Source organism: Oncorhynchus tshawytscha, linkage group LG06 (genome assembly GCF_018296145.1).
Source record: "Oncorhynchus tshawytscha isolate Ot180627B linkage group LG06, Otsh_v2.0, whole genome shotgun sequence".
NCBI lineage: Eukaryota > Metazoa > Chordata > Actinopteri > Salmoniformes > Salmonidae > Oncorhynchus > Oncorhynchus tshawytscha.
The window spans coordinates 425941-444191 of NC_056434.1; the positions used below are offsets into that span (position 1 = coordinate 425941).

Sequence of the window (18251 nt, forward strand, 5' to 3'; positions counted from 1 at the left end):
ACATTACAGATACATGACATTACAGATACATGACATTACAGATACATGACATTACAGATACATGACATTACAGATACATGACATTACAGATACATGACATTACAGATGCATGACATTACAGATACATGACATTACAGATACATGACATTACAGATACATGACATTACAGATACATGACATTACAGATACATGACATTACAGATACATGACATTACAGATACATGACATTACAGATACATGACATTACAGATGCATGACATTACAGATGCATGACATTACAGATACATGACATTACAGATACATGACATTACAGATGCATGACATTACAGATGCATGACATTACAGATACATTACATTACAGATACATGACATTACAGATACATGACATTACAGATACATGACATTACAGATGCATGACATTACAGATACATGACATTACAGATACATGACATTACAGATACATGACATTACAGATACATGACATTACAGATACATGACATTACAGATACATGACATTACAGATACATGACATTACAGATACATTACATTACAGATACATTACATTACATTACATTACAGATACATGACATTACAGATACATGACATTACAGATACATGACATTACAGATACATGACATTACATGACATTACAGATACATTACAGATACATTACAGATACATGACATTACAGATACATGACATTACAGATACATGACATTACAGATGTATGCCATGGTTAGAGTGTTGGACAGTAACTGAAACCCCCGACATGACAAGGTACTAATCTGACATTCTGCCCCTGACATTACAGATAACCAGTGTTCCCAAGGCATTACAGTCATGACATTACAGATGCATGTTCTTACAGAGCCTAGTTACAATAAATGACATTAAATGCAACATTATTTTACATTACATTAATAAATACAGATATACAATACATTACAGATACATGACATTACAGATACATGACATTACAGATACATGACATTACAGATACATTACATTACAGATACATGACATTACAGATACATGACATTACAGATGCATGACATTACAGATGCATGACATTACAGATGCATGACATTACAGATGCATGACATTACAGATACATGACATTACAGATACATGACATTACAGATGCATGACATTGCAGATACATTACATTACAGATACATTACATTACAGATGCATGACATTACAGATACATTACATTACAGATGCATGACATTACAGATACATGACATTACAGATACATGACATTACAGATACATGACATTACAGATACATTACAGATACATTACAGATACATGACATTACAGATACATGACATTACAGATGCATGACATTACAGATGCATGACATTACAGATACATGACATTACAGATACATGACATTACAGATACATGACATTACAGATACATGACATTACAGATACATGACATTACAGATACATGACATTACAGATGCATGACATTACAGATGCATGACATTACAGATACATGACATTACAGATACATGACATTACAGATGCATGACATTACAGATGCATGACATTACAGATACATTACATTACAGATACATGACATTACAGATACATGACATTACAGATACATGACATTACAGATGCATGACATTACAGATACATGACATTACAGATACATGACATTACAGATACATGACATTACAGATACATGACATTACAGATACATGACATTACAGATACATTACATTACAGATACATGACATTACAGATACATTACATTACAGATACATTACATTACATTACATTACATTACAGATACATGACATTACAGATACATGACATTACATTACAGATACATGACATTACAGATACATTACAGATACATGACATTACAGATACATGACATTACAGATACCTCGGGGCGGCAGGGTAGCCTAGTGGTTAGAGTGTTGGACTAGTAACTGGAAACCCCCGAGCTGACAAGGTACTAATCTGTCGTTCTGCCCCTGAACAGGCAGTTAACCCAGTGTTCCCAAGGCCGTCATTGAAAATAAGAATTTGTTCTTAACTGACTTGCCTAGTTAAATAAAGGTAAAAACATTATTTTTTTAATAAATAAAAATATACAATACATATACAATACATATACATTACAGATACATGACATTACAGATACATTACATTACAGATACATTACATTACATTACAGATACATGACATTACAGATACATGACATTACAGATACATTACAGATACATTACAGATACATGACATTACAGATACATTACAGATACATGACATTACAGATACATGACATTACAGATACATGACATTACATTACAGATACATGACATTACAGATACATTACAGATACATGACATTACAGATACATTACAGATACATGACATTACAGATACATGACATTACAGATACATGACATTACAGATACATTACATATACATTACATTACAGATACATGACATTACAGATACATTACAGATACATGACATTACAGATACATTACAGATACATGACATTACAGATACATGACATTACAGATACATTACAGATACATGACATTACAGATACATGACATTACAGATACATTACAGATACATGACATTACAGATACATGACATTACAGATACCTCGGGGCGGCAGGGTAGCCTAGTGGTTAGAGTGTTGGACTAGTAACTGGAAACCCCCGAGCTGACAAGGTACTAATCTGTCGTTCTGCCCCTGAACAGGCAGTTAACCCAGTGTTCCCAAGGCCGTCATTGAAAATAAGAATTTGTTCTTAACTGACTTGCCTAGTTAAATAAAGGTAAAAACATTATTTTTTTAATAAATAAAAATATACAATACATATACAATACATATACATTACAGATACATGACATTACAGATACATTACATTACAGATACATTACATTACATTACAGATACATGACATTACAGATACATGACATTACAGATACATTACAGATACATTACAGATACATGACATTACAGATACATTACAGATACATGACATTACAGATACATGACATTACAGATACATGACATTACATTACAGATACATGACATTACAGATACATTACAGATACATGACATTACAGATACATTACAGATACATGACATTACAGATACATGACATTACAGATACATGACATTACAGATACATTACATATACATTACATTACAGATACATGACATTACAGATACATTACAGATACATGACATTACAGATACATTACAGATACATGACATTACAGATACATGACATTACAGATACATTACAGATACATGACATTACAGATACATGACATTACAGATACATTACAGATACATGACATTACAGATACATGACATTACAGATACCTCGGGCGGCAGGGTAGCCTAGTGGTTAGAGTGTTGGACTAGTAACTGGAAACCCCGAGCTGACAAGGTACTAATCTGTCGTTCTGCCCCTGAACAGGCAGTTAACCCAGTGTTCCCAAGGCCGTCATTGAAAATAAGAATTTGTTCTTAACTGACTTGCCTAGTTAAATAAAGGTAAAAACATTATTTTTTTAATAAATAAAAATATACAATACATATACAATACATATACATTACAGATACATTACATTACAGATACATGACATTACAGATACATTACATTACAGATACATTACATTACAGATACATTACATTACAGATACATTACATTACAGATACATTACATTACATTACATTACATTACAGATACATGACATTACAGATACATTACAGATACATTACAGATACATGACATTACAGATACATGACATTACAGATACATGACATTACAGATACATTACAGATACATGACATTACAGATACATTACAGATACATGACATTACAGATACATTACAGATACATGACATTACAGATACATTACAGATACATGACATTACAGATACATTACAGATACATGACATTACAGATACATGACATTACAGATACATGACATTACAGATACATTACATATACATTACATTACAGATACATGACATTACAGATACATTACAGATACATGACATTACAGATACATTACAGATACATGACATTACAGATACATTACAGATACATTACAGATACATTACAGATACATGACATTACAGATACATTACATATACATTACAGATACATGACATTACAGATACATGACATTACAGATACATGACATTACAGATACATTACAGATACATTACAGATACATGACATTACAGATACATTACAGATACATGACATTACAGATACATGACATTACAGATACATTACATAACAGATACATGACATTACAGATACATGACATTACAGATACATGACATTACAGATACCTTACATTACAGGTATATTTTCAGATACATTACAGATACCTTACATTAATGTTCAGTCTCTGGATAACAAAGTTGACAAGATCAGTGCGAGGGTTTCTTTCCAGAGAGACATCAGGGATTGTAACATACTCTGTTTCACGGAAGCATGGTTCTCACGGGATATACCGTCAATCGGTCCAGCCATCTGGGTTCTCAGATTTGTTTGTTTTGTTTTTTATTTCACCTTTATTTAACCAGGTAGGCCAGTTGAGACAAGTTCTCATTTACAACTGCGACCTGGCCAAGATAAAGCAAAGCAGTGCGACACAAACAACACAGTTACACATGGAATAAACAAACGTGCAGTCAAGGGAGGTAGGGCAATAAATAGGCCATAGTGGCAAAATAATTACAATTTAGAAAATAAACACTGAAGTGATAGATGTGCAGAAGATGAATGTGCAAGTAGAGATACTGGGGTGCAAAGGAGAAAATAAAATAACAGTATGGGGATGGGGTAGTTGGGTGGGCAATTTACAGATGGGCTGTGTACAGGTGCAATGATAGGTAAGCTGCTCTGACAGCTGATGCTTAGTTAGTGAGGGAGATATAAGACTCTGCTTTGCTTTATCTTGGCCAGGTAGCAGCTGGGAATGATAAACTGCTCTCAACCTGCCCACCTGTTTAAATAAAGGTCAAATAAAAACTGCACCACCCACAACTGTAGTGCTCTCCAGAGGGTGGTGAGGTCCGCATAACACAACACCGGGGACAAACTACCTGCCCTCCAGGACACCTACACCACCCGATGTCACAGGAAGGCCAAAAAGATCATCAAGGACAACAACCACCTGAGCCACCGCCTGTTCACCTCGCTATCATCCAGAAGACGAGGTCAGTACAGGTGCATCAAAGCTGGGACAGAGAGACTGAAGAACAGCTTCTATCCCAGGGCCATCAGACTGTTAAACAGCCACCACTAGCAGAGAGGCTGCTGCCTACATACAGACTTGAAATCATTGGCCACTTTAATAAATGGAACGCTAGTCACTTTAATAACATATACATATCTTGCATTACTCATCTCATATGTATATACTATATTCTATCCTACTGTATCTTAGTCTATGCCGCTCATTGCTCATCCATATATTTATAATTCCATTCCTTTACTTTGTTGTGAAACTGTTAGATATCACATCACTGTCGGAACTAGAAGCACAAGCATTTACGATACACCCGCAATAACACCTGTTAAACGTGTATGTGACCAACAAAATTAGATTTGGTGGTGGCAGCATCATGCTGTGTGGATGTATTTCAGAGGCAGGGACTGGGAGACTAGTCAGGATCAAAAGAAAGATGAACGGAGCAAAGTACAGAGAGGCTCACCTTCCAACAGGACAACGACCCTTAGAACACAGCCAAGACAATGCAGGAGTGGCTTCGGGACAAGTCTCTGAATGGCCAAGCCAGAGCCCGGACTTGAACCTGATTGAACATCTCTGGAGAGACTTGAAAATAGCTGTGTAGCAACGCTCCCCATCCAACCTGACAGAGCTTGATAGGATCTACAGAGAAGAATGGGAGAAACTCCCCAAATACAGCTGTACCAAGCTTGTAGCGTCATACCCAAGAAGACTGAAGGCTTTAATCACAGCCAAAGATGCTTCAACAAAGTACTGAGTAAAAAGTCTGAATACTAACGTAAATGTTATATTTCATTTTTTTTTTTTTTTAAATACATTTGCAAAAAAAAACTACAAAAATGTCATTATGGGGTTTTGTGTGTAGATTGATGAAGGGAATTTTAATTTTAGAATAAGGCTGTAACATAACAAAATGTGGAAAAAGTTAAGGTCTGAATACTTTCTGAATAGACGGTAACAGAGACATTAAATTACATTACAGAGACATTAAATACATTAAAGATACCTGACATTACATTAGAGACATAACATTACAGATACATGACATGACAGATACATTACAGAGACATTAAATACATTAAAGATACCTGACATAACATTAGAGACATAACATTACAGATACATGACATTACAGATACATGACATAACATTACAGATACATGACATTACAGATACATGACATAACATTACAGATACATGACATTACAGATACATTACAGAGACATTAAATACATTAAAGATACCTGACATAACATTACAGATACATGACATTACAGATACATGACATTACAGATACATGACATGACAGATACATGACATGACATGACATGACAGATACATTACATTACAGATACATTACATTACAGAGACAATACAATAAAGATACCTGACATAACATTAGAGACATAACATTACAGATACATGACATGACATGACAGATACATGACATTACAGATACATTACATTACAGAGACATTAAATACATTAAAGATACCTGACATTACAGATACATGACATTACAGATACATGACATTACAGATACATGACAGATACATTACATTACAGATACATTACATTACAGATACATTACAGAGACATTAAATACATTAAAGATACCTGACATAACATTACAGATACATTACAGATACATGACATTACAGATACATTACAGAGACATTAAATACATTAGATACCTGACATTACATTAGAGACATAACATTACAGATACATGACATTACAGATACATGACATTACAGATACATGACATTACAGATACATGACATAACATTACAGATACATGACAGATACATGACATTACAGATACATGACATTACAGATACATGACATTACAGATACATGACATAACAGATACATGACATAACATTACAGATACATGACAGATACATGACATTACAGATACATGACATAACATTACAGATACATGACATTACAGATACATGACATTACAGAGACATTAAATACATTAAAGATACCTGACATTACATTAGAGACATAACATTACAGATACATGACATGACAGATACATTACAGAGACATTAAATACATTAAAGATACCTGACATAACATTACAGATACATGACATTACAGATACATGACATTACAGAGACATTAAATACATTAAAGATACCTGACATAACATTACAGATACATGACATTACAGATACATGACATTACAGATACATGACATAACATTACAGATACATTAATTACAGAGACATTAAATACATTAAAGATACATGACATGACATTACAGATACATTACCGATACATGGCATTACAGATACATGCCATTACAGATACATGACATTACAGATACATGACATAACATTACAGATACATGACATTACAGATACATGACATACCATTACAGATACATGACATTACAGATACATGACATACCATTACAGATACATTACATTACAGAGACATTAAATACATTAAAGATACATGACATGACATTACAGATACATTACCGATACATGGCATTACAGATACATGACATTACAGATACATGACATTACAGATACATGACATTACAGATACATGACATTACAGATACATTACAGATACATGACATTACGGATACATTAGAGGCATGTGTTTTAATGGAATGGAGAGTCATACCCTACTTTCAGTGTGAATCAGCATAACCCTAAACCTAACCCCAGTAGCATCCCTGACCTTTAACTCCTGACCTCTGACCTTACCTTCATGAGGTCCAGCAGGGCTCCACTGATGAACCCCAGGTACTTCCTCTCCAGAGTGGTGGGGTGGTTCACTGCTGGGAACTGAAAAGCACACAACAAATAGCATGGTTTGCGTGTCATGCCTCTACCACCATCAGCAGCCAGTCAGCAACCCAGTTAACAACCCAGTTAGCAAGTCAACAAGCCAGTCAGTCAACAAGCCAGCCAACCAGCTAGCCAGCCAGCCAGCCAGCAAGTCAACCACCCCCCCAGTCAGTCAACAAGCCAGCTAGCCAGCCAGTCGGTCAACCAGTCAGTCAACCAGCCAGTCATTCAAAAAGCCAGCCAACCAGCTAGCCAGCCAGCTAGCAAGACAACCACCCAGTTAGCAAGTCAACAAGCCAGTCAGTCAACAAGCCAGCCAACCAGCTAGCCAGCCAGCCAGCAAGTCAACCACCCAGTCAGTCAACAAGCCAGCTAGCCAGCCAGTCGGTCAACCAGCCAGTCAACCAGCTAGTCAGCCAACCAGTCTGTCAGTCATCCAGACAGCCAGTCAGTCAGTAATGCCAGTCAGCCAGCCAGTCAGCAAGTCAACCAGTCATACAGCGAGTCAACCAGCCAGTCAGTCAACCAGCCAGCCAACCCGCCAACCAGTCAGTCAACCAGCCAGCCAGCAAGTCTGTACACAAGCCAGTCAGCCAGTCAGACAACAAGCCAGCTAGCCAGCCGGTCGGTCAGTCATCCAGCCAGCCAGTCAGTCAACAAGCCAGCCAGTCGGTCAACTAGCCAGTCAACCAAATAGTCAGCCAACCAGTCTGTCAGTCGGTCAACCAGCCAGTCAACCAGCTAGTCAGCCAACCAGTCTGTCAGTCAGCCAGCCAGTCAACCAGCTAGTCAGCCAACCAGTCTGTCAGTCAGTCAGCCAGCCAGTCAGTAATGCCAGTCAGCCAGCAAGTCAACCGGCCAGTCAGCGAGTCAACCAGCCAATCAGCGAGTCAACCAGCCAGCCAACCAGCCAGCCAGTCAGCCAACCAGCCAGTCTGTACACAAGCCGGTCAGCTAGCCAACTAGCAAGCCAGCCATCCAGTAAGCTAGCCAGCCAACCAGTGTAACGCCAGCAAGTAACACCAGACAGAAACACCAGTCAGTAACACCAGCCAGGCAACCAGCAAGTCAGTAATGATCTGAACCACTCCTCAAGGCAGAATGGAGATAAATGATGTGTCACTGTGATCCAATCAGTCATGCCACAGCTAGCAAGAGAGAGAGGGAGAGGACGGAAAAAGAGATGGAGAGAGAGAGAGAATACTGAAATAAGACCAGAGATCGAGAGATGGAGTGAGTTGGAAAGAACAGGAAGAAGAGAAGAGTAAGAGCACATGTGAGGGGGAGTGAGGGGAAGAGAGTTGGACAGATAGAGAGAGTACTGAGAGCAGAGACCGTTTCCAGCCTGTCCTACCCTTAGCCCGTGGAATCGAGGGTTATTGTAGAAGAGTTTCATCTGTTCAGTAGGCAGTGGTCCCAGGACCTTCTGGATGATGAAGAGCTGATCTATCTCACTCTCTCCTGGGAACAACGGCTGGCCATCACTCAGCTCACCCAGGATACAGCCTACTGACCACATGTCAACTGCCTTACCATACGGAGCCCTGGGGGAAGAGGGGAGAGAGGGTGTTGGTCATTATAATTGTATGGTTCATGTCTGCAGTATCCTACCTGTACTGCACACCATTAACACGTGTTGGTGCATGTTTACAGTATCCAGGTAGAATAGACTCAACCAGAATGACACACATACACAAAACTCACCCCAGCAGTAGTTCTGGAGAGCGGTACCATCTAGTGGCCACGTACTCTGTGTAGTTGGCATCATTTCCCTCTGAGAGATTACGGGCGAAGCCTGACAAGAGAAGACAGACAGTGCAGTGAATAAGAGAGAGAACAGGAAGTGACCTCGGAGACCAACTAACCAGGAACACAGCTAAGACAGTAAAATCATTTCAGTAGGATGATGAGGACACAGGAACAACAGTCTAAGAGCAACCAGTCAGACCCCCCCCTCTCTCGCTCTCTGTATTAATTGATTCAACAGAATGAGTCAACACTGAGCAGCTAAACATAGACTGTAGATGTAATGCTCTACAGAGTATATTGGCGTATCGGGTGCTCAAAGGGTGCTCAAAGAAATGTTTCACTTCGTGATGTGCTTTATCATAGTGTCTGGTACCACCAGAACACCAACCTGACTATATATCATAGTGTCTGGTACCACCCAACACCAACCTGACTATCATAGTGTCTGGTACCACCCAACACCAACCTGACTATATATCAGTGTCTGGTACCACCCAACACCAACCTGACTATCATAGTGTCTGGTACCACCAGAACACCAACCTGACTATATATATCATAGTATCTGGTACCACCCAACACCAACCTGACTATATATATCATAGTGTCTGGTACCACCAAACACCAACCTGACTATCATAGTGTCTGGCACCACCAGAACACCAACCTGAATAGCATAGTGTCTGGTATCACCAGAACACCAACCTGACTATCATAGTGTCTGGTACCACCCAACACCAACCTGAATAGCATAGTGTCTGGTATCACCAGAACACCAACCTGACTATCATAGTGTCTGGCACCACCAGAACACCAACCTGAATAGCATAGTGTCTGGTATCACCAGAACACCAACCTGACTATCATAGTGTCTGGCACCACCAGAACACCAACCTGAATAGCATAGTGTCTGGTATCACCAGAACACCAACCTGACTATCATAGTGTCTGGTACCACCAGAACACCAACCTGAATATCATAGTGTCTGGTACCACCCAACACCAACCTGAATATCATAGTGTCTGGTACCACCAGAACACCAACCTGACTATCATAGTGTCTGGTACCACCAGAACACCAACCTGACTATCATAGTGTCTGGTACCACCCACCACCAACCTGACTATCATAGTGTCTGGTACCACCAAACACCAACCTGACTATCATAGTGTCTGGTACCACCCAACACCAACCTGACTATCATAGTGTCTGGTACCACCAGAACACCAACCTGACTATATATCATAGTGTCTGGTACCACCCAACACCAACCTGAATATCATAGTGTCTGGTACCACCAGAACACCAACCTGACTATATATCATAGTGTCTGGTACCACCCAACACCAACCTGAATATCATAGTGTCTGGTACCACTAGAACACCAACCTGACTATCATAGTGTCTGGTACCACCCAACACCAACCTGACTATCATAGTGTCTGGTACCACCCAAAACCAACCTGACTATCATAGTGTCTGGTACCACCCAACACCAACCTGACTATCATAGTGTCTGGCACCACCAGAACACCAACCTGAATAGCATAGTGTCTGGTACCACCAGAACACCAACCTGACTATCATAGTGTCTGGTACCACCAGAACACCAACCTGACTATATATCATAGTGTCTGGTACCACCCAACACCAACCTGACTATCATAGTGTCTGGTACCACCCAACACCAACCTGACTATCATAGTGTCTGGTACCACCCAACACCAACCTGACTATCATAGTGTCTGGTACGGTACCACCAGAACACCAATCTGACTATCATAGTGTCTGGTACCACCAGAACACCAACCTGACTATCATAGTGTCTGGTACCATCCAACACCAACCTGAATATCATAGTGTCTGGTACCACCAGAACACCAACCTGAATATCATAGTGTCTGGTACCACCCAACACCAACCTGAATATCATAGTGTCTGGTACCACCAGAACACCAACCTGACTATCATAGTGTCTGGTACCATCCAACACCAACCTGAATATCATAGTGTCTGGTACCACCAGAACACCAACCTGACTATATATCATAGTTTCTGGTACCACCCAACACCAACCTGAATATCATAGTGTCTGGTACCACCAGAACACCAACCTGACTATCATAGTGTCTGGTACCACCCAACACCAACCTGACTATCATAGTGTCTGGTACAGTACCACCCAACACCAACCTGACTATCATAGTGTCTGGTACAGTACCACCCAACACCAACCTGACTATCATAGTGTCTGGTACGGTACCACCCAACACCAACCTGACTATCATAGTGTCTGGTACAGTACCACCCAACACCAACCTGACTATCATAGTGTCTGGTACGGTACCACCCAACACCAACCTGACTATCATAGTGTCTGGTACCATCCAACACCAACCTGAATATCATAGTGTCTGGTACCACCAGAACACCAACCTGAATATCATAGTGTCTGGTACCACCCAACACCAACCTGAATATCATAGTGTCTGGTACCACCAGAACACCAACCTGACTATCATAGTGTCTGGTACCACCCAACACCAACCTGAATATCATAGTGTCTGGTACCACCAGAACACCAACCTGACTATATATCAGTGTCTGGTACCACCCAACACCAACCTGAATATCATAGTGTCTGGTACCACTAGAACACCAACCTGACTATCATAGTGTCTGGTACCACCCAACACCAACCTGACTATCATAGTGTCTGGCACCACCAGAACACCAACCTGAATAGCATAGTGTCTGGTACCACCAGAACACCAACCTGACTATCATAGTGTCTGGTACCACCAGAACACCAACCTGACTATATATCATAGTGTCTGGTACCACCCAACACCAACCTGACTATCATAGTGTCTGGTACCACCCAACACCAACCTGACTATCATAGTGTCTGGTACCACCCAACACCAACCTGACTATCATAGTGTCTGGTACGGTACCACCAGAACACCAATCTGACTATCATAGTGTCTGGTACCACCAGAACACCAACCTGAATATCATAGTGTCTGGTACCACCCAACACCAACCTGAATATCATAGTGTCTGGTACCACCAGAACACCAACCTGACTATCATAGTGTCTGGTACCATCCAACACCAACCTGAATATCATAGTGTCTGGTACCACCAGAACACCAACCTGACTATATATCATAGTGTCTGGTACCACCCAACACCAACCTGAATATCATAGTGTCTGGTACCACCAGAACACCAACCTGACTATCATAGTGTCTGGTACCACCCAACACCAACCTGACTATCATAGTGTCTGGTACAGTACCACCCAACACCAACCTGACTATCATAGTGTCTGGTACAGTACCACCCAACACCAACCTGACTATCATAGTGTCTGGTACGGTACCACCCAACACCAACCTGACTATCATAGTGTCTGGTACAGTACCACCCAACACCAACCTGACTATCATAGTGTCTGGTACGGTACCACCCAACACCAACCTGACTATCATAGTGTCTGGTACAGTACCACCCAACACCAACCTGACTATCATAGTGTCTGGTACGGTACCACCCAACACCAACCTGACTATCAGTGTCTGGTACCATCCAACACCAACCTGAATATCATAGTGTCTGGTACCACCAGAACACCAACCTGAATATCATAGTGTCTGGTACCACCCAACACCAACCTGAATATCATAGTGTCTGGTACCACCAGAACACCAACCTGACTATATATATCATAGTGTCTGGTACCACCCAACACCAACCTGAATATCATAGTGTCTGGTACCACCAGAACACCAACCTGACTATCATAGTGTCTGGTACCACCCAACACCAACCTGACTATCATAGTGTCTGGTACAGTACCACCCAACACCAACCTGACTATCATAGTGTCTGGTACAGTACCACCCAACACCAACCTGACTATCATAGTGTCTGGTACAGTACCACCCAATACCAACCTGACTATCATAGTGTCTGGTACCACCAGAACACCAACCTGACTGACTGGATGTGCAGCAGAATATTATCACATGACAATGAAAGAAAGAATGAAACAGCATTCAAAGGGTTAGGAAAATACATGTGAAAAATAGTAGCTATCAATGTGGTAGTAACAACCCCAAGACCACATTGAATGAGGACAGCTGTGTGACCACATGGAATGAGGACAGCTGTGTGTCCACATGGAATGAGGAGAGCTGTGTGACCACATGGAATGAGGAGAGCTGTGTGTCCACGTGGAATGAGGAGAGCTGTGTGACCACATGGAATGAGGAGAGCTGTGTGACCACATGGAATGAGGAGAGCTGTGTGTCCACATGGAATGAGGAGAGCTGTGTGACCACGTGGAATGAGGAGAGCTGTGTCCACATATGGTGTCTGACATTATGTTGCCAATCTTTGGTGAGAGACTGACAACCTGCTGAGGCTCGGAGTGTGAGTGAGTGAGTGAGTGAGTGAGTGAGTGAGTGAGTGAGTGAGTGAGTGAGTGAGTGAGTGACTCGGAGTGTCAGACAGACACTAACCTTCCAGAGAAGACAGGCTAACATAACTCCATATGAAGACTAGCTGTTTCTATGGGAACTTAAATCAACATGTTAATGGCTAAGGACAGTTGATACAGGTAGAACAGTAGAGACTAAAGATTCTCTAACAGGTTGGTGCTGTTACTGACTGAATGAAGATGACAGACAGACAGGTTGCTCTGCTCACCGAAGTCACATAGCTTGAGGATGTCATCAGAACTGATTAGAAGGTTCTCTGGCTTTATATCTGAGGAGAGAGAGACAGAGACAGACAGGAAGGAGAGAGACAGGAAGGAGAGACAGACAGGAGAGAGAGACAGAGACAAAGGAGGGAGAGAGAGATAAGACAGAGACAGAGATAGACAGGAGTGAGGGGATATGGGTTAGGGTTAGCTAATCCTAAGTCAGGTCATAGTGAGGGGATATGGGTTAGGGTTAGCTAACCCTAAGTCAGGTCATAGTGAGGGGATATGGGTTAGGGTTAGCTAACCCTAAGTCAGGTCATAGTGAGGGGATATGGGTTAGGGTTAGCTAACCCTAAGTCAGGTCATAGTGAGGGGATATGGTTTGCCTCCATAATATTGTCATCATGTTGTCTGAAAGATGGCAAGCCATCTGGAGTGTTGCTGTACTCCAAGTCACAAGCTCTCATCATCTGAGACACTGAACAGACTATTAAACTATCAAACCAGAAAAGATGTCATGGCAGGACGGAGGAATGTTGGGACTTCATATTACCTGAAGAGTGTGCACTAGGGCCTAATGGAAGGCTGAGGCTCTGGTATATTAAAAGTGTGTTAATTGGTTCTGGTTCCTAAAGCATCATGTCTCCTACCCCGGTGGACAATGTCGTTCTTATGACACCAATGGATAGCTTTGATCAGCTGGTAGATGTAGTTCCTGACTTTATCAGACGGCACTCCGTTAGGAAGCTCCTCCAGCAGCTCCAGCATGTTCTAGAAGAGACCAACAGAAGGGATCAGTATCAATCTCCTGGACTATTTATTTGATCAACATCTAAACTATAATTTGAAGGCTTCATAAGTCTTATTATTCTGAGATATAATCAATATTCACTGCAGGAGACTACAAATGAAGCTAGTCTTACCTTCTCTACATACTCAAACACCAGGTAGAGTTTCCCCCTCCTGCGGAAGGCTTCCTTCAGCTCCACGATATTCTCCTGCTTCAAGGTTCGGAGCATCTTCAGCTCCCGGAGTGTGGTCTCCTTAACCTCCTCATTCTCTGGGGAAAGGAGAGACCGACAGGAAGAGAGGAGTGAGACAGACAGACAAGAAGAGAGGAGTGGAGACAGACAGGAGGAGTGGAGAGAACAGACGGGAAGAGAGGAGAGGAGACAGACAGGAAGAGAGGACAGACAGGATGAGAGGAGAGAACAGATGGGAAGAGAGGAGAGGACAGACAGACAGGAGGAGTGGAGAGATCAGACAGGAAGAGAGGAGAAGACAGACAGACAGGAAGAGAGGAGAGAGATCAGACAGGAAGAGAGGAGAAGACAGACAGGAAGAGAGGAGAAGACAGACAGGAAGAGAGGAGAGACAGACAGGAAGAGAGGGAGACAGACAGGAAGAGAGGAGAGACAGACAGGAAGAGAGGAGTGGAGACAGAAAGAAGAGAGGAGTGGAGACAGAAAGGAAGAGAGGAATGGAGACAGAAGGAAGAGAGGAGAGAACAGACAGGAAGAGAGGAGTGGAGACAGAAAGGAAGAGAGGAGACAGAAAGGAAGAGAGGAATGGAGACAGAAAGGAAGAGAGGAGAGAACAGACAGGAAGAGGAGTGGAGACAGAAAGGAAGAGAGGAGAGACAGAAAGGAAGAGAGGAATGGAGACAGAAAGGAAGAGAGGAGTGGAGACAGAAAGGAAGAGAGGAGAGAACAGACAGGAAGAGGAATGGAGACAGAAAGGAAGAGAGGAGTGGAGACAGAAAGGAAGAGAGGAGAGAACAGACAGGAAGAGGAATGGAGACAGAAAGGAAGAGAGGAGTGGAGACAGAAAGGAAGAGAGGAAGGAAGAGGAATGGAGACAGAAAGGAAGAGAGGAGTGGAGACAGAAAGGAAGAGGAATGGAGACAGAAAGGAAGAGAGGAGTGGAGACAGACAGGAAGAGGAATGGAGACAGAAAGGAAGGAGAGACAGAAAGGAAGAGAGGAATGGAGACAGAAAGGAAGAGAGGAATGGAGACAGAAAGGAAGAGAGGAATGGAGACAGAAAGGAAGAGAGGAGTGGAGACAGAAAGGAAGAGAGGAATGGAGACAGAAAGGAAGAGAGGAATGGAGACAGAAAGGAAGAGAGGAATGGAGACAGACAGGAAGAGGAATGGAGACAGAAAGGAAGAGAGGAAGACAGAAAGGAAGAGAGGAATGGAGACAGAAAGGAAGAGAGGAATGGAGACAGAAAGGAAGAGAGGAGGAGACAGAAAGGAAGAGAGGAGAGAACAGACAGGAAGAGGAATGGAGACAGAAAGGAAGAGAGGAGTGGAGACAGAAAGGAAGAGAGGAATGGAGACAGAAAGGAAGAGAGGAGTGGAGACAGACAGGAAGAGAGAAGACAGAAAGGAAGAGAGGAGAGACAGAAAGGAAGAGAGGAATGGAGACAGAAAGGAAGAGAGGAGTGGAGACAGAAAGGAAGAGAGGAATGGAGACAGAAAGGAAGAGAGGAGAGAACAGACAGGAAGAGACAGAAAGGAAGAGAGGAGTGGAGACAGAAAGGAAGAGAGGAATGGAGACAGAAAGGAAGAGAGGAGAGAACAGACAGGAAGAGGAGTGGAGACAGAAAGGAAGAGAGGAGTGGAGACAGAAAGGAAGAGAGGAATGGAGACAGAAAGGAAGAGAGGAGAGAACAGACAGGAAGAGGAGTGGAGACAGAAAGGAAGAGAGGAGTGGAGACAGAAAGGAAGAGAGGAATGGAGACAGAAAGGAAGAGAGGAGTGGAGACAGAAAGGAAGAGAGGAATGGAGACAGAAAGGAAGAGAGGAATGGAGACAGAAAGGAAGAGAGGAGAGAACAGACAGGAAGAGGAGTGGAGAAAGCAGTAAGAGAGGAGTAGAGAAGACAGGAAGAGAGGAGTGAGACAGACAGACAAGAAGAGAGGAGAGACAGACAGGAGGAGTGGAGAGAACAGACAGGAAGAGAGGAGAGGAGACAGACAGGAAGAGAGGACAGACAGGATGAGAGGAGAGAACAGATGGGAAGAGAGGAGAGGACAGACAGACAGGAGGAGTGGAGAGATCAGACAGGAAGAGAGGAGAAGACAGACAGACAGGAAGAGAGGAGAGATCAGACAGGAAGAGAGGAGAAGACAGACAGGAAGAGAGGAGAAGACAGACAGGAAGAGAGGAGAGGACAGACAGGAAGAGAGGAGAGATCAGACAGGAAGAGAGGAGAGATCAGACAGGAAGAGAGGAGAGATCAGACAGGAAGAGAGGAGAGATCAGACAGGAAGAGAGGAGAGATCAGACAGGAAGAGAGGAGAGATCAGACAGGAAGAGAGGAGAGATCAGACAGGAAGAGAGGAGAGGAGACAGACAGGAAGAGAGGAGTGGAGACAGACAGGAAGAGAGGAGTGGAGACAGACAGGAAGAGAGGAGTGGAGACAGACAGGAAGAGAGGAGTGGAGACAGACAGGAAGAGAGGAGTGGAGACAGACAGGAAGAGAGGAGTGGAGACAGACAGGAAGAGAGGAGAGGAGACAGACAGGAAGAGAGGAGTGGAGACAGACAGGAAGAGAGGAGTGGAGACAGACAGGAAGAGAGGAGTGGAGACAGACAGGAAGAGAGGAGTGGAGACAGACAGGAAGAGAGGAGTGGAGACAGACAGGAAGAGAGGAGTGGAGACAGACAGGAAGAGAGGAGAGAACAGACAGGAAGAGAGGAGAAGAAAGAC

At 42.1% G+C, this 18251-nt stretch overlaps 1 protein-coding gene across 2 annotated transcripts in view; it reads right to left on the reverse strand.

The window, feature by feature from the left end:
* Positions 1-18251, reverse strand: part of LOC112251944 (cyclin-dependent kinase-like 5) — a 123859-nt gene that overhangs the window by 78595 nt on the left and 27013 nt on the right. For both annotated transcript variants that reach the window (XR_006083541.1, XM_042322782.1), the window contains exons 5-10: positions 15460-15596; positions 15187-15307; positions 14539-14598; positions 9777-9867; positions 9427-9616; positions 7989-8069 (exon numbers count right to left, since the gene is read on the reverse strand). Coding sequence is in view for 1 of the 2 variants with exons in the window: in XM_042322782.1 (XP_042178716.1) it covers positions 7989-8069; positions 9427-9616; positions 9777-9867; positions 14539-14598; positions 15187-15307; positions 15460-15596 (680 nt within the window). In the remaining variant the exon portion in view is untranslated. The remainder of the gene's footprint in view (positions 1-7988; positions 8070-9426; positions 9617-9776; positions 9868-14538; positions 14599-15186; positions 15308-15459; positions 15597-18251) is intronic.